Below are 18,252 nucleotides of genomic sequence, written 5' to 3'. Positions count from 1 at the left end.
CCCAGCGGCGGAGCTGACGTGTCAAACCAGCAGGTGACGTGTCAAACCAGGACGTCTGGTGTGAAGGGCTAGGGGCAAGGCCTGTACCCGCGACAATGTTTCATGTATGTAATTTTGTTTTGTTTGGTTGTTTGTTAGTTTTGGTTAAACGTGGGAGACATTTAGTTACTTTCCCACATCGCCAATCATGGATACGAGTGGCTAAGGTTTCTATCTCCTCAGGAAAACACAGCCCAATTGAGTGACTATCACATCCTTTGGAGAATTTCAGTCTTTGGTCACAGCATTTAAGAGCTCCTAGTTTTGGTCCCACAAGCCCTTTTTGAAGTGACTTATTGCTTTACTTTCTAAATGCCCCCTGTTATCTTTTAAAGAAATGTTTACTAAAAATCATATATATTTAAGGTGTACATCATGATGATTTTAGATAAATAGATACAGATAGAGAAATGATTACTACAGTCAAACTAACATATCTCCTCACAGAGTTATTTCTTGTGTGTGGTGAGAGCACCTGAAATCTACTCCCTTAGCATATTTCCAGTGTTCAATGTAGTGTGATTAACTATAGTCATCACACTGCACATTAGATCCCCAGAACCTGTTCATCTTAAAACCGAAAGCTTGTACCATTTGACCAACATTTCCCCATTTCCCCAGACCCTGGCAGCCCCCCTTGTGTTCTGTGTTTCTATGAGTATACTTTTTCTTATCTTCATCTCTTAAGTAACTTGGGCAAGTTACTTAACCCCTCTGTGTCTCAGTTTTATCCAGTTGAAAAGTGAAATAATAAGTACTATTTCATAGGATAGTTGTAAGGATTAAGCAGGTGATTTCGTCCTCGTCGCCGTCACGATCACCTTCTGAAATGAGACCCCCCCCATCGTCTCTCTCCTGACTAGTCTCCTTGTCTTTTTGTGCCCCCTGACACTTCATTATTACTATAGCAGCCAAAGGGAGCCTACCGAAATGTGAATCTGATCTTGTCACCCCAGCCCTTAAAATCCTTCAATTTTACATCAAGGCAAAATGTAAACGTCTTAACACACTGATACATGACCTAGTCTTTGACGACCTGTCTAGCCTCGTTGTGCTTCTCTTCCTGCCTCACCGTTCATCACCGTTCAAGTTGCAGCCACACCGAACACATTTTGTGTAACACCCAAAACACGCCGTGCTTTTTCTTGTATCCGGACCTTTGCTTATGCTGTTTCTTCTGCCTGGAAAGCCTGTCTCCAGCTTCACACCAAGTTTCTCCTCCTTCTGGTCCAGGTTAGTTGCCTCTTTATATATTTCCACAGCACCTTGAACTTCCTCCTTATGACACTAAATCATCATTGCTGGCTTTATTTAATATTTATCTTCTTTGACCTTGTATTCCTTTCTCTTCAGGCAAAGTGAGGTTCCTTCTCCTCTCTGCTCCCATAATATCCTGTTCTTATCTCTCTTACATCACTCTTCACTCTGTATTATAATTGTCTGCTTCTCTGTCTATTCGAGCTAAATTGTAAGCGCCTAGAAGGTAGAGGCTGTGCCTTCTTTGTCATCAGTGCCTAGTGCTCAGCAGTGTTCAGTAAATATGTTTAACTGAATGAACAGATGAGTGGATCAAGGGATAAATGAACTTATGAGAGTTCCCCAAAGGCTGGGTGCCTCAGAAAGTTTCAGTCCTTTGCACAAGGAGCTGCTAATAATAATATTTATAGTGCCTTTCACTCTTGTTAATTCCAGGGATGAGGTTGGAAAGCTTTTGGGTTCTTGGGCTTTCATTATTGCAAACTGGATGAAGCAGTTAGGACAGGGACAGGTACTGGCAGCCTTTTCCTAGGATGCTTTTCATGTGCCTCCTTTTAAATAAGTCAGCTAATGAATAGAATGAAATCATCATAGTGCAAATTAACCGATATTCTCCCTTCCACTAGTTATCATCTGTCATTATTCCTTTCCAAGTAGTGTCATGGGTAAATATAGGGAGAGATCATTACTTTGAGCGAGAAATATCTGCCTTTTGGTAACTGTCTTCTCCCTTTTTCTTACTGACTTTGAGGGCAAATCATCTGTGCCTACTGTGCTGACACAAGACAGACACTTAGCTGGCCTCTATTCGCATCCTCTCTCAACAGGGAAAAGTTGGCACTCAGGAAAAAATGAGTCCTTGACACAGGCTGTGGATCCTGCATCTGCAATGCACACAATCAATGGCTATATAAACAGGTCTCTGCCAGGTATGTACAGCCTGCTCAAGAATCCTCAAGAGCTTCTGCGTTCACCACAGAGCTCTCTTCTCCAGTTCTCCTCAGTTATCTGAAAATTAAGGTTTCTTTTGCTTAAACGTAAATGGGCATCCAAGGATGAACAGATATTTAAGGAAAGCCTGAAACACAAAGACAATATGCAAAGATAAAGAAAAGTAGTATGCCTTGCCTTATCATCCCTTCCATCTGGATGTTCCTGAGTTACATCCTTTTATAATAAATATAATAAACAGGTTTCTAGTAAGTAAAAAAAAAGTAATAATAGGATTATATGAAAAAGAAACAATCAAAACAAGAATATGCTCACAAAATTAGGAATATGATTGTCAAAATACAAACTTAATAGAAAGTGGTATAAAACAAACCTCACAGAAAGCAAAACAAAAAGAGATTGAGAAAGCAAATCTCCCAGAAAGCAAAAGAAAAAGAGATTTTTAAAATCAAAGAAATGATAGAATGAAGTGTTAAAAAAAGAAAAGAGTTGAGTCTTTATATAAAAATTTCCCAGCAGGATAAATAAAAAAGTATCCCCACACAAAATTAGGTTTGTGGAATTTCAAAGAACAAAGAGAAGATATATAAGCTTCCCCTGGGAGAAACAGGTCACATACAAAGGCATGAGAATTAGACTGGCAATGTAATAAACCAATACCTTAAAAGTTCTAAAGGAAAAGTTATTTTCAACCTAGAATTCATAGCCAAACTATAACTTAACTTTGGGGGAAGAATAAAGACATTTTCAGAAATGGTAGCCCTTAGAAGCCACTGAATATGTGCTACAATAAAACTAGAGAGTAAACCAAGAAAGAGGAAGTTGGAAAATTCAGACACCCAAGAAAATAATGAAGGACGAGGAAGGATATTTTCTTAACTCTTTTCTATATTTTTCAAGAATTCTATAATTAATATGCATGATTTCAGAATTAGAAAAGAAATTAACTTTCAAAACATGCAAGTCCCTGCTCTCACATATCAAGTTAATTAACCTCTCTGGGCATCAGTTTCCTCGCCTCTCAGTGAGGGATGATAACTATAGTTTCTACATTCGTAGGGTTATTGGGGGTTAAAACTTGTAAAATACTTTGGACAGTGCTTGATGTTACACAAGTGCTCAGTAAACATTACTGTTATTAATTATATTGCCATCATTGACGTTAGATTGGATGTGAGAAGTGAGAGTGGGGACAAGAATAACTCTCACTTGCATAATTGAATTCAGGATGGTACCATTCACTGAAATAAAGAAGTCTGGAATAAGATGAGGTGATAAAGATTGAAAATTTGGTTTTGTACCTGTGGGTTTTATGAGATATCCAGGTGAAGATATTGAGAAGGTATCAGTCTGTATCAGTCTGGAGTTAATACCATGAGAATGAATGATATTATTCAGGGAGAAAATTTGATTAACGAGAGAATAAGGCCTAGGGATGAGCCCTGGGGTGGTCCATCATTGAATGGATGGGTAAAGAAGGAGCAGTCACAAAATGAGACAGAAGAAGGAGCAGTCTAAGCCTTAGGGGAACAAAACTCTGTTGAAACAGAGGCCAGGGGAGGAGAGAATTTCAAGAAGAAATGAATGGTCAACAGATGCAGATGAAGACTGAAAAATACCCATTGGATTTAGCAGCATGATAGTCATTGATGACTTTGGCAAGAGCTGTTAGTTTGACAGTACCCCAGTGTCCTTGGAAAGTTTGGTTCCAAGTCAAGATAATAAAATTTGTAAGGACAATTTGTTCATCCTATCCTAGAAAGTGTTTTCCATTTCAAATTCTCTACTTCTTGCTTATAGCTGTGTTATTCTTACTTTACAGGTCTGATTGGATGTCATAAGAAATCAGTCTATTGGCATGTGATTGGGATGGGCACCACCCCTGAAGTGCACTCAGTTTTCCTTGAAGGGCACACATTTCTTGTGAGGAACCATCGCCAGGCTTCTTTGGAGATCTCACCAATAACACTCCTTACTGCTCAGACACTCCTGATGGACCTTGGCCAGTTTCTACTGTTTTGTCATATCTCTTCCCACCAACATGGTAATATCTGTGGATCTTAAAAATGAGTATTATAAATATCCAGCTCTTCTTTTAATGGAATTTACTGTCCACTGTCCAGTATAGGATTATGTTAGTTAGACCTCAACTGAGATTCCCTAGTTGCCCGTTTTCAGAGCAAATCGTTCACCTTGAGTGTCAGAGGGCTTGATTATTAGTAGTACTTGTGAATGTACTGGTGAATCTACCTGTGATATAGGGAGGGGAAAATGAGGTGGCAAGAGTGAGGAGGACAGTGTATCATTGTTTTCCCAGCCTGATCACATTAAATAGGCTTCAGTACTATGGAGAGAGGGATTTGGGTCATAGCTGAAGAGATGTTTTATGAGAAATTTAGGGAAAAGGAAAAAAGTACACGGTCTAGGTTGTAATCATAAGGGCTCCAGGACATCAGTAGTGATGCCCAGAGCATTATATAGCAAATACAAATGGATATTCTGAGCAAATGAGTGAGTCTTGAAAAAGGGGTAAAACATATATTGGAGGAGAGTCAGGCAGAAGGGAAATGGTGAGTGCAAAGACCACAGGAAGAAACCAGAAAGTACCAGATAATGGGGAAGGTAATACATATAGGACAATGGCAAGAAAGGATATTGGTGTGGAGAAGGGAACACTTAAGAGAAGGCCTTGAAGGCCTAACAAGAAAGAACAAAGTCATAAGAGTTAAGGCAAGAAAGTCTCATTGGAACCTGACATTCGTTTGTCTGACTCCAGATGGTATGGAAGCTTATGTCACAGTAGATAGCTGCCCAGAAGAACCCCGCAAATGGATGAAGAGTAATGAAGAAGAAGATTATGATTTTTATGACTCTGACATGGATGTGGTCAGATTTGATGGTGACAGCGCTCCTCCCTTTATCCAAATCCGCTCAGTTGCGAAGAAGCATCCTAAAACCTGGGTCCACTACATTGCTGCTGAAGAGGACGACTGGGACTATGCTCCCTCAGTCCTTACCCCCAATGACAGGCAAGTACCTTTTGACTCTTGGTGCTATCTCTTCCCCATAATCAAAAATTCTTCCCAGTTATTCAAAACAACAAATCCTTAAGCCATGTTTAAGGTTAGGTACAGGTATAGAATCAAATGGCAAGGGCATTAATATGTTTGGTAAATTAACATAGCTAAACATCAGGGATGCTTATATTTTTCTCACTCCTTTCCTTGATTAAATCATATGAGCTATTTTAGAGTGGATTTTAGCAACCTGTCCTTTACCTAGAATTCTCCATTCCAACCTCTCATCTTTTTGTGTCTCACACAGAAGTTATAAAAGTCTGTATTTGAACAATGGTCCTCAGCGGATTGGTAGGAAGTACAAAAAAGTCCGATTTATAGCTTACACAGATGAAACATTTAAGACTCGTGAAGCTATTCAGTATGAATCAGGAATCCTGGGACCTTTACTTTATGGAGAAGTTGGAGACACACTTTTGGTAAGTTGAGGAAAAGATATAAGGTTGGGTAAGAAGACAAAGTCTGGAGGGTTTTGAGTTTTTTAAAACTTCATAATGCAGCCTTGTCTCCAATGGGCAGGATCTTTTAAAAATTATAAATGTTACGCAAATGTGGATTATAAATTTGTTTTAAAATATTATAGAACAAAATATTTAATGCCACCCATTAAACCTGACACTCCTTTGAAATACTCATTGCTTAGACTTTCATACATATCCTTCTACAACTTTTAGAAGGATTTTACATTTGACTTGTAAGGAAAAGAACAAGAAGAATATGTGACAGAGAGTAGATATAGCCCACAAAGCCTAGAGCATTTATTATCTGTCCCTTTCCAGAAAATGTTTCCTGACCCTTGATATAGCATATTAACAATACTTATGCTTCAAATAACAGTGGCTTTAAAAAATAGGGAGTTATGTTTTCACAATCAATTTAGAGATAGATAGATGGCATGTCAACGGTAAAAAAATGCACAACCTAAAAGTTGAGAGTTATGTTTTATTTGGCGGACATTCTTAGGACTTCAAGCCCAGGAGACAGTGTCTCAAGTAACCCTGAGAGAACTGCTCCAAGGAGGCAAGGGGGGAGCCAGGGTATATAGGAGTTTTGCAACAAATGGCAGGTAGTAGGAACAAAAGATTACTGTTAATTAAAGAAAACCAGGTATCCCGAGTTAAGGAATTTAGTACTTTTCTATGTATGGGAAGATGCAAGAGTCTGGGCTTATTGAAATCATTCCTTTGAACTGCACCTCAGCTATCTGTATCCTGTGCTTTCTCATCCTGCGTTTCCTTAAGCTGCACCATTGGGTGTGGCTGCAGTCTGATGACTGCTAGACAGCCGGGCATTCTTTGTTTCCTCTCCTGAGTTACCTCAGGGCTCACTGATGGCTGCGGCATCCTTTGTTTACTGATATGGCAGGCAGGTTCTTAACATGGCTATATTTTGCTTATATATTTGTTAAAGGTTTTATGCATTATAAATATTAACACATTATTATTTGTCTTTCAAATATTTTTCTCAGTCTGTCACTTGTACTTTAACTCCTTTGTGATGTCTTTTGTCCTATAAAAATTTTCAGTCTTTATGTAGTCAAGATCTTTTCTCAATCTTTAAGTTTATATTTTTCTGGATATTTTTCATTTATGTTTTCTGCCTAGGAACATCTTCGCTACCTCTAAGAGATTACAAATATGGTCTACTATATTTTCTTCTTTTACATTTACAGTTTTATTTTTACACTAAGCATTTTAATTGCTCTGGAAGTTACTTTTGGGTATAGAGCATCGTGTCAAATAGGGATTTCCCCAAGTGACAGCCAATTGGTCCAATCAATCCTTTCTTCACTAATTTTAAAATGCCTTTTTTATTATATACTAAAATGATAAAATCTGTTCTGTTTAACTGATCTGTTACCACACTGTTTTAATGACTGCAACCTTGTGATGTGTTTTGATATTTGTAGGGCATGTCTACCTTCATTTTACTTCTTTAAAATTTTAATTAACTATTAACGTTCAGTTTTTCTTCATGAATTTTATTTACCTATTTTTGAATTAGCCAGTACAAATAACTCAAAAGGCAAAAAAGATTATGCAAGAAAAAGCAAGCTTTCCTTCCTCCCAGACTTCCAGTCCCATAGTCTGACCAGCTATCGTTGCTCTCAGTTTTTTATATCCCCTTTCAGAAACAGTATATACATATACAAGTGTATGTGCACATATTTCACACAAAAATAGAAGCACTATGTAGATTTTAACAATATACCTTGGATATCATTTCATATCAGTATATGGAGGTCTACCTCATTCTTTCATGTTTGTAAGTTATGCTCTTATATATGCTGAATCCTATAAGGCTTTTCTGTTAATGTGAGAACTTGAGGACTATTTTTTACTTTTTATACGGAAATTATCAGACATACCCAGAAGTAGAAAGAATGTAAAATAAACTTCTTTGAACCCATCACTCAGCTTCAACAGTTATCAACAAATGGCTAATTTCATTTTGTCTATAAACCAACTAGGCCTAACAGACATCTACAGACCAGGCCACCCAACTCCAATAGAATATATATTCTTCTCAAATGCACAAGAAACATTCTCCAGGATAGATTATACATTAGGCCACAAACCAAGTCTCAAAAATTTTAAAGAAAACTATAGTTCAAAATTCCTTGTGAATATAGATGCAAAAATCCTCCACATTATTAAGCCAGATCTAGCAACATTTTAAAAAGATCATATACTATAATCAAGTGAGATTTATCTCAGGAATGTAGGGATGGTTCAACATATGAAAATTAATGCAATACAACATATTACTTGAATAAAGGACAAAAGCACATGATCATGTAATATGTGAAGAAAAAGGGCTTGACAAAATCCATTACCCATTCGTGATAGAAAAAACTCAGTGAACTAGCAACACAATGCAAGGTCCTTAACTTGATGAAGAACATCTAAGAAAAACTTATAATACGCTGAAAGACTAAATGTTTTCCCCCTGAGATTAGGAACAAGTTAAGATGTCCACTCTTGGCGGGGCGGGCGCAGGGGCAGCAGCTCCGGGGGCGCCGAGGCCCCACTCGCCCCATCACGCCATTGCTGCCCAGACGCCGTGGCCCCCCGTCCACCCCGCTGCACCTGCGGAGACTCGGCAAAGTGCCGGGTGGGCACGGGGCGGTCTCCACGTCCTCGAATCTGCCCTTTCAGTTGTTTTCTTGACATGACCTTAAGTCACCCAGAACTAACTGGGACGCCCGGTCCAGCGGTCGAAGGGGAACCGGAGGGTCTCTGCCTGACCGAAATGGTAACCTGGCAGCAGGGGAAGCTGGCGAGAGGTTCTAGAAGTTGCCTGAGAACTTTGTGCCATCGGCAGCTCCTGCCTAAAATCGTCGGGAGCTGCTAAAATTGTCTTTAGGAAGGCTGGCAGCCAAGTTTGACACCCCAGCGTTCCATACAAGGATAGACGGTGACTTGGGAGGTAATTTCCACATCCTGCTATTTGTGTTCAGGGTCAAGGCTTATGGACGACACGAAGGGAAGACAAGGGAAGGACGATGGATGCGAACATGTCCACGGAAGCATTGCCCCAGCTCTGAACTGGGTCGGCCTACTGTTGGCATCGCAGCAAAGGGTCAAGGCCAGGCCAGGCCTGCAGAGGGTGCCTCCTAACTTCACTATTGACCCCAAGTGCAGACTGTCCTACAAACGGGTTAGAAAGGATGATTTGGGTTCCTAGTCATTAGAAGTTTTTTGAGGTTTCTGTTTAAAATTTTAAAAGAGATTTAGAAACACTAGGCATATTTTGGAGGGAAAGCAGATGAAAGAAAAGCGTTTTCCTTCTGCGTGAAAACCTAAATATAAAGGTATGGCTTATACTAGGTGGGCATTCCCACCTACAAGGGTCAAATTCAGAATAAAATTGAAGAGTGTTTGAAAATCAACTCAATCAATGCCAAGTATGGAGGATGCAAAAACAAACTGGACAATGTCTTTTTTCATAAGAAGTTTACAATTTAGTAAGGAAAAAAGAGAACAGGACTTGTGGAGAGGACATATTTCAAGAAGAGTGAATGCGATATGTAGTCTGGTTTGGCAAGAAAATAATGCTGCTGTAGAAGGGCGTGGTAAGTGATAAGCTCAATGGATGTGGTTAAAGATGTTGTGAAAGGCCCTACATACTCAGCTGGTTTTGAACACAATTGAACAGATGAGGAACCTTTGATAAGAAAATATAGGAGTGTGGACTTCCCTGGTGGTGCAGTGGTTAAGAATCCGCCTGCCAATGCAGGGGACACGGGTTCGAGCCCTGGTCCAGGAAGATCCCACATGCCACGGAGCAACTAAGCCCGTGCGCCACAACTACTGAGCCTACACGCGGCAACTACTGAAGCCCGTGTGCCTAGAGCCCGTGCTCTGCAACAAGAGAAGCCACCACAATGAGAAGCCCATGCACTGCAACGAAGAGTAGCCCCCACTCGCCGCAACTAGAGAAAGCCCAGGCACAGCAATGAAGACCCAACGCAGCCCAAAATAAATTAATTAATAACTTAAAAAAATAAGAAATAACAGATAAGTTATGCCAAGGTCCATAGAATATCATCTACCTGAACCAAAATCTGTCCACACATCTTAAAAAAAAACCATGAGGTGTACAAGGAGTACAAATAAAGTTACACATGATTCATACGATACTAGGAAATGGAGGGTACCACAAACATCAAATTACCAGAAAATTGGTAAGTAGCAAACTCCAGCAAGAGCAACCTTCCTCCACTGCTGCAAGACTCTAGACTGATACTGGAGTTAGAAGAAAAGGCTTCTATTTTATTTTTGTATTGCAATATAGTTGATATACAATATTATGTTAGTTTTAGCTGTGCTACATAGTTATTTGATATTTGCATACATTATGAAATGTTCACCACAGTAAGTCTAGTAACCATCTGTCTCCATACAGATTTATTGCAATATTATTACTTAGGCTGTATATGACATCTCCATGGCATATTTCTTATTTAAGTGGAGGTTTGTACCTCTTAACCCCCTTCACCTATTTTGCCCTTCCACCACCCTCCCCTCTGACAACCATTGGCTTGTTTTCTGTATCTGTTGTGTCTGTTTTGTTTGTTTTGTATTTTAGATTCAACATATAAGTGAGATCATACAGTAAAAAAAAAAAAGGATGTCCACTCTTGTTACTTTTATTTAATACTGAACTGGAAGCCAATGCAATAAGGCAAAAAAAAAAGGAATTAGATGCATTTGGATTGGAAAGAAAGAAATAATACTGTCTTTATTTGCTGATGATATGATCTTTTATGCAGAAAATCCTAAGGCATCTACTAAAAAGCTATTAGAACTAATAAACAAGTACAGCAAGTTTGCAAGATTCACGATCAATACTAAAAAATAAGTTGTATTTCTATACACTTCAATGAAAAATCTGCAAATGAAATTAAGAAAACAGTTTCATTCATGATAACATAAAAAAAGAATGAAATAACTTGGGAAAAATGTAACAAAAAAGGTGCAACACTTGTACAGTGAAAACAACTAATTGTTACTGAGATAATTTTTTAAATATCTAAATAAATGGAAAAACATATATTTATGGATTGGAAGAGTCACTTACTGTTAAGACTCTTCCAAATTTGTCTATGGATACAAATTAAATCCCTATCAAAATCCCAACTGCCTTTTTTGCAGAAATTGACAAGCTGATCCTAAAATACAGATGGAATTGCATAGGACCCTTCATAAACAAATGAATCTTGGGGGAAAACAAACAACAAAGTTTGAGGACTCACACATCAATTTCAAAAATTACCACAAACTATAGTAATCATGACAGTGTGGTACTGGCATAAGGATAGATATATAGATCAATGGAAGACAATTGAGAGTCCAGAAATAAACCTACATATCTATGAACACTTGACTTATTTTTTTAATTGAAGTATACTTGATTTACAGTATTGTGTTAGTTTCAAGTGTACAGCATGGTGATTCTGTATTTTTGCAGATTATACTCCATTATAGGTTATTATAAATATCGGGTATAATTCCCTGTGCTATACAGTATATCCTTGTTGCTTATCTATTTTATGTATAGTAGTTTGTATCTGTTAATCCCATACTCCTAATTTGACACCCCCTCGTTTTCCCTTTGGTAACTGTAGGTTCGTTTTCTATGTCTGTGTGTCTGTTTCTGTTTTGTAAATAAGCTCATTTGTATCCTTTTTTTAGATTCCACATGTAAGTGATATCATATGAAATTAGTCTCTCTTTGACTGACTTTACTTAGTATGATAATTTCTGGGTCCATCCATGTTGCTGCAAATGGCATTATTTTGTTCTTTTTTATGGCTGAGTAGTATTCCATTGTATATATATGCAATGTCTTCTTTATCCATTCATCTGTAGATGGACATTTAGGTTGCTTCCATGTCTTGGCTATTGTAAATAGTGCTGCTATGAACATAGGGGTACATGTATCTTTTAGAATTAGAGTTTTCATCTTCTCCGGATATATGCCTAGGAGCGGGATTGGTGGATCATATGGTAGCTCTATTTTTAGTTTTTTCAAAGGAACCTCCATACTGTTTTCCACAGTGACTGCAACAATTTATATTCCCACCAGCAGTGTAGGAGGTGAACACTTGACTTTTCACAAATGTCCTAAGACCAATCAATGGGGAAAGAATAGTATTTTTAACAAATAGTACTCGGACAACTGGATACCCACATGAAAAAGAAAGAAGTTTGACCCCTTCCTTATACCATACACAAATTGAAGGTGGATCAAGGATATAAATGTTAGAGCTAAAACTAAAACCCTTAGAAGAATATACAGGAGTAAATCTTTGTGACCTTGGATTATACAATGGTTTCTTAGATATGACATCAAAAGCAGCAAGCAACAAAAGATAAAATAGATTGGACTTTATCACAATTAAAAACTTTTGTGCCTCAAAGGATACCAACCAGAAAGTGAAAAGACAACCCATGGAATGGGAGAAAATAATTGCAAATCATATATCTGATGAGGGAATAGTATCCAGAATTTATAAAGGACTCTTACTCAATAATAAAAAAAACTCAATAATAAAAAGGCAAATAGGGACTTCCCTGGTGGTCCAGTGGGTAAGGCTCTGTGCTCCCAATACAGGGGGCCTGGGTTCGAACTCTGGTCGGGGAAGTAGATCCCGCATGCATGCCACAACTAAGTAGTCCGCATGCCACAACTAAAGATCCCGCATGCTGCAATGAATATCCCACGTGCCGCAACTAAGACCTGGCACAGCCAAAACAAACAAATAAATGTTTTAAAAATAAATTAAAAAGGCAAATAATCCAACTGAAAAATAAGCAAAGGATTTGTATAGATGCTTCTCCAGGGATGATATATAAAGGAGTGACCAATACGCACATGCAAAGATGCTGAACATTATTAGCTATTGGGGAAATGCAAATCAAAATCGCAATGAGATACCATTTCACACCCACTAAAATAGCTATAACCAACAAGACAGATAATAACAAGCATTGCTGAGGATGCAGAGAAATTGAAGCTTCATAAACTACTGATGGGAATGTAAAAATTTGCAGCCACTTTGGAAAACAGTTTATCCATTCCTCAGAATGTTAAAAATGGAATTACCATGTGATCCAGCAATTTCTTCTAGGCATATACTCAAGAGAAAGGAAAACATAGGTCCACACAAAGACTTGTATATGAACGTTCATAGCAGCACTATTCATAATAGCCCCAAATTGGAAGCCTTTCAAATGTTCACCAATTGGTGAATGAATAAACAAAATGTAGCGTACCCATATAATTGGAACACTAGTCAGCAATTAAAAGAAATGAACTACTCATACATGATACAACATGGATAAAACTCAAAACATTATGATAAGTTAAAGAAGCCAAGCAAAAAAGACGTATTACATGATTTAATCTACGTGAAATATCTTAAAAAGGCCAACTTATAAAGCAGAAAGCGTATTAGCAGCTCAGGACTCCAACTGTGAGTGTTCCACTAAACCAGTCAGAAAGTGCCTCACCTTTAACGACCCAGCATCAGCAGTCACACAGCATCTCATGGCATAATCTGAGTAAAAGCAGTCAAAGCCCACCCAGAATCAAGGAGAGGGAAACTTTGGCCTACCTCTTGTTGGGAGGAGTGTCGAAGAATTTGGGAACCATGTTTGAAAACTGCCACATAAATTGACAGCTTACTTCTCAAAAGCAGCAAAGGAAGCCAGAAGACAATGAAATTATGTCTTTAATGTGTTAAAAGAAAATCGCTATCAACCTAGCAAGAATTACCATTTTATTGGCAATTTATACCAATATTCAAGGAATATATAATTTTATATTAAAATTTTAAATGTAGAGTATAAGAAAAAAGTAAAGACCCACCAGTTCTTTATTAGGCTAGCATAACCTTAGTTGTAAACCTGAGCAGGACAGTATGAGAAAGGAAAATTAAAATTACAGACCAATTGCATTATAAACATGGATTCAAAAAATCCTAAACAAAAATTAATAAACCCAATGGAGCAATATATTAAAAAGATAATACATTATGACCTGGTTGATTTATCGGAGGATAAATTTAACATTAGAAAATCAAATATGGTAATCCACCATATTAACACATAAAAGGGTAAAATATAATTTGAAAATCTCAATAGTTTCATACAAATACTTATCAAAATTCAACATCCATCCATAATAAAAAGTCATAGGAAATTGAGATCACAAGGGACATCCTTATCCTGATAAATATCTGAAGAAAATCTATAGGCACCAATCATACTTGGTGGTGAAACTGAGAAATCCTTCTGTTTAAGATCAGATCAGGACGAGAAACAGTAACAAGTATCACAACCTCTATTTAATATTTTACTAGAAATCCTAGCCAGTAGTCTTAGGAGAAAAAAGTTTTAAGATTGGAAATGAATAAACAAAACTGTTATTATTTGAAGATTAAGTAAATGAATGACAGTGGGAGCTATATTTGTCATTGTTGAAGAGGGTAATTATACATAAACAAAAAGGAAAGGCTAGAATAAATCATGTGATACTGGATTACAGTTGGAGACATTACTATGAGTTCATGTTCGCCAAATATAGATACAGCTGGATGCATACAGAAATAATTACATATGTGTATGTATGTTTAGTATATTTCCTAGAGCTGTCCACTGAGAGGATCTAGAAGCAATGACATCCCAGTAGCAATGAGCACACCCAGATCTTGGTTTCTAATACCATTCTCTGATGAAAGGAACCAAGGCCATTTGGAGAATGGATGGTTCTAGGGCTGGGCCAGGGAGAACATAAGATGAGCCTGGAGAATCTTGTGGTTCCAGAAAGTAAGAAAGTGCTCAAAAAATAAAAGGATGGGACAATGTTAAAGAAATATAGGAGCTTCTAACAGCCAAGGTGGAAGAATATGAGCAATAAAATAAATAAAGTATAACATAAATGTCCACTGCACCACCAGGGAAGCCCAGAAGTTGGTTTTTTATCTTCATATCATAGAACCTCAGACATAGAGCCCAGTTGATATGTTCAGAGTTCTTAATGCTGCTTCCATGTTATCACTCTTCTATCCTACCTCTCTTTTAAAGCTCGTGCAATCAGACAATTCCAACCGCCACCCTTGCTTAATGCTGTAATCAGCAGTCCTTCTGGTCATGCCTGCGCATCCAGTGAAGATTTTATCACTTGAACCAGTTTTCCCTTCCACTGTTGGGGAATTCAGGGCCCAAATGGTGGGAAAGGCTGAGGGGAAGCAGTACGCTCAGCAGACATCCAAATTTCAATTACTAATGTCAGAAGGTGCAAGGAATTCTTCCTGAAGTGATTAAAATAATTTTAAATAAATGGAAAGGAACCTTTAGTGAGAAACCTAAGTAGCTGTCTGAGCAATTTTATGAAAAGAACAAACATCTTGAGCTTTATCTAGGCTCAAAGCCCCATACTATAGATACAAGGCAGCTTTTGTTTTCTGGAGGTAGGCCACACTTTTCTTGTTGATCCTAATTGTCTTGTACCTAATCTTATATCTCATTTATACTTTCAGATTATATTTAAGAATAAAGCAAGCCGACCATATAACATCTACCCTCATGGAATCACTGATGTCAGTCCTTTGCACCCAGGGAGATTTCCAAAAGGTAAGTGTTACCTCAATTTTATAGGTCTTCCTTACCTGTAGATACAGATGAGGGCACAGCTGCAATAACAACTAAAACCACGCACATTTATCACCCCACCATCCTTATTCTCTTAAGTTTTATTTTATTTGAAAATATGTCTTTATTTTGCCTTCGCTTTTGAAGGATAATTTTGCTGGACATAGAATTCTGGGTTGAGAGGGTTTCTTTTTCCTTTTAGCACATTCAAAATATTGTTTTACTATCTTCTTGCCTTTATAATAGCTAAATTCTATTCCGTCATTCTTCCCCTGTATGTCATTTTTCTCTGGCTGTGATTTTCTTCATATCTATCCTACTTGGGGTTCACTGATCTTCCTGTGAGTCACAATATTTGTATTTTTGCTTTTAATAGCCAGGCCTTTGTCCCCAAATGAAGTAATAAGTTGCACTTCTACTAGTCATGTATGAAAATATAATTTCCCACATCCTTGATAGCTAGAAGATAATAGTCTTTTAAAATCCTGCTAATCTGGTGGGTGAAAGTGGTATTTCATTGTTGCTTTAATTTTACTTGGGGATGAACATTTATTTTATCAAAATAATACATGCTTAAAATATTGAAAGGCTGTAAGTTCCACTCCCTAGAGGCATCCATTTTTAAGCATTTCTGTTTTAGATTTCTGGTAGTTATCTCTATAGCTCTAAAAAATCATTTATATGCTACTCCTTTGTTTTTCAGCTTTAGACATTATAGGTTTATTTTGTGTTAAATGAGGATTTAGCATTGTGCTTCTTCCATTCCAGTTGTTTTAGACTTTCATCAGTGCTTTTAGTTCCTCAACTGGCTATCATTAGAATTTAAAAAAACATGCTAAATACCTACGTTTTGTATACGTTAAGGTACTAACAACAGTTTCCCATTTCTTCTCCTCTATTCTTCCATTCCCCCACTGCTGCCAGCTATACCTTTACTTTTACAAAACTAAAGTTGATAACATTTACATTTTGCACTGTAATTTCAAATAACTCCTTGCTTTTTCTATATATTTATTCTAAACTTTAAAAGTCAAAAGACAGCATTTATATTATTTTAGTATGTTTCTTATTATAAGTATATGAGTTTACTGCAGGACTAGGTGATATGCTATGATTATTCTTTTGTCTACAGTTCCAATGATTTTACTGTTAAGGTCAAATGGATTATCCTTCTTTATTCTCTACCAGTAGTTCAAAATCATAGTAAATTTTAGTTTGCTTTATATTAGGACCATGCTGATCTTGGAATTTTTGTGTTTGTATTCCTGAAAAAAGACTTTTTTTCTTTTTTTTAATATTTTGTTGCAGTGTTTTTTTAAAAATACATTTATTTTATTTTTGGCTGCGTTGGGTCTTTGTTGCTGCACGCGGGCCCCCTCTAGTTGTGGTGAGCGGGGGCTACTTCTCATTGCGGTGTCTTCTCTTGTTGCGGAGCATGGGCTCTATGTGCACAGGCTTCAGTAGTTGTGGCTCGTGGGCTCAGTAGTTGTGGCTCGTGGGCTCTAGAGCGCAGGCCCAGCAGCTGCGGTGCACAGGCTTAGCTGCTCCGCGGCAAGTGGGATCTTCCCGGACCAGGGCTCGAACCTGTGTCTCCCACATTTGCAGGTGGACTCCTAACCAGTGTGCCACCAGGGAAACCCCGACTTTCTTTTCTTTTATCAGGAGAAGAAATGTATGCCTTTTCACCATATCCCTTAGGTCTTCCAGCTTCTTAATCATGCTGTTTATTGGTATCTGATCCTTTTCTCTTCTAAAGATGTTCTCGTAGTTCACCAGCTTACTATTCTAATTTGGATTATATGCTTTCTAGGCCTGCTACAAAGCTGCCATCTTTGGATTTTTTTTTATTTGGACTTGTAGGCTAGTGCCATTACTGCTCCTATCTTGTACATTTCTGGTTTTTGATTTCTTTTGTTTTTCTGGAAGTATACCTTCAATATACTTCTGAATACATTTAGTATGTAGGGGGAAAACTTTATGAGTCCTTCAGTATTATATGATGTATAGATAGGCTGGTTATAAATAATTTTCAATCCACTGTTTTCTGATACTCATTGTTGCTGATGAAAATTCTAATGCTAAATTGACTTGCAGTTCCTTTATGGGAGAAGGGCAATGTAACAGAATTCTGGGAAGATATTGAATGTGTACCCTGAAATTTGGAGGCATACGCAAATACAGTTCCTGGTAACTTGCTTTTTATGTGGAAAACTCTGAAGGCTTTACTGCTTATAACTAGCAGATAAGAAGAGAGGGTAAGAGTGGAGCAGTCTGCCCTTCTGCTGTTTGACCTGGCTAGGATGCATGAGTTTTCTCCGTAAAAAGTACATACTGTTGCAAGTAGCTGGCTTGCTCTCTTTTGAAGATACCCTGCCTAAGAAGGCAGCCTGACAGGGTGAGGGATGCCAGAAATAACAACAGGCTCTTGCGTACATCACTAGACATAAGAAGAGCTGGGGAGGGAGGAGGGCTGCGGAAGGATAACTGAAGTAAGCATCTCTCATGTATACAGTGCTGAGGTCCCGAAGGTTACTCCAAGGAAACCATACATGTACCCTAAGAAAAGACCAGCATCTCAGCACCTGCCACACAGAAAGCATTGGTGACCAAACAGTGTAGTCAGAGAGAGAGCGCTCACACAGCAGGACCTACTAAGCAAAACTCTATCTGCCCTTTCCTCTAATACCCATCTACCCTCACTCCCTATTACGTTAACCGTGACCTATGGTTAGGGAATGGATATAGACTGGATCTTTAGGTATTAAACA

At 37.9% G+C, this 18,252-nt stretch overlaps 1 protein-coding gene across 1 annotated transcript in view; it reads left to right on the top strand.

Moving 5' to 3' along the window:
- The window catches only part of F8 (coagulation factor VIII), a gene marked incomplete at its 3' end in the record, with an annotated part of 118,257 nt that overhangs the window by 24,210 nt on the left and 75,795 nt on the right, over positions 1–18,252 (top strand). The window contains exons 6-10 of the mRNA XM_082865421.1: positions 2,124–2,225; positions 4,070–4,291; positions 5,024–5,276; positions 5,572–5,743; positions 15,373–15,466. Of these exons, the coding sequence (XP_082721547.1) occupies positions 2,124–2,225; positions 4,070–4,291; positions 5,024–5,276; positions 5,572–5,743; positions 15,373–15,466 (843 nt within the window). The remainder of the gene's footprint in view (positions 1–2,123; positions 2,226–4,069; positions 4,292–5,023; positions 5,277–5,571; positions 5,744–15,372; positions 15,467–18,252) is intronic.

This window comes from Leucopleurus acutus (assembly GCF_964270905.1).
Source record: "Leucopleurus acutus genome assembly, chromosome: X".
NCBI lineage: Eukaryota > Metazoa > Chordata > Mammalia > Artiodactyla > Delphinidae > Leucopleurus > Leucopleurus acutus.
The sequence above is the reverse complement of the archived record's forward strand: the minus strand, read 5'-3'. Positions and strand labels throughout refer to the sequence as shown.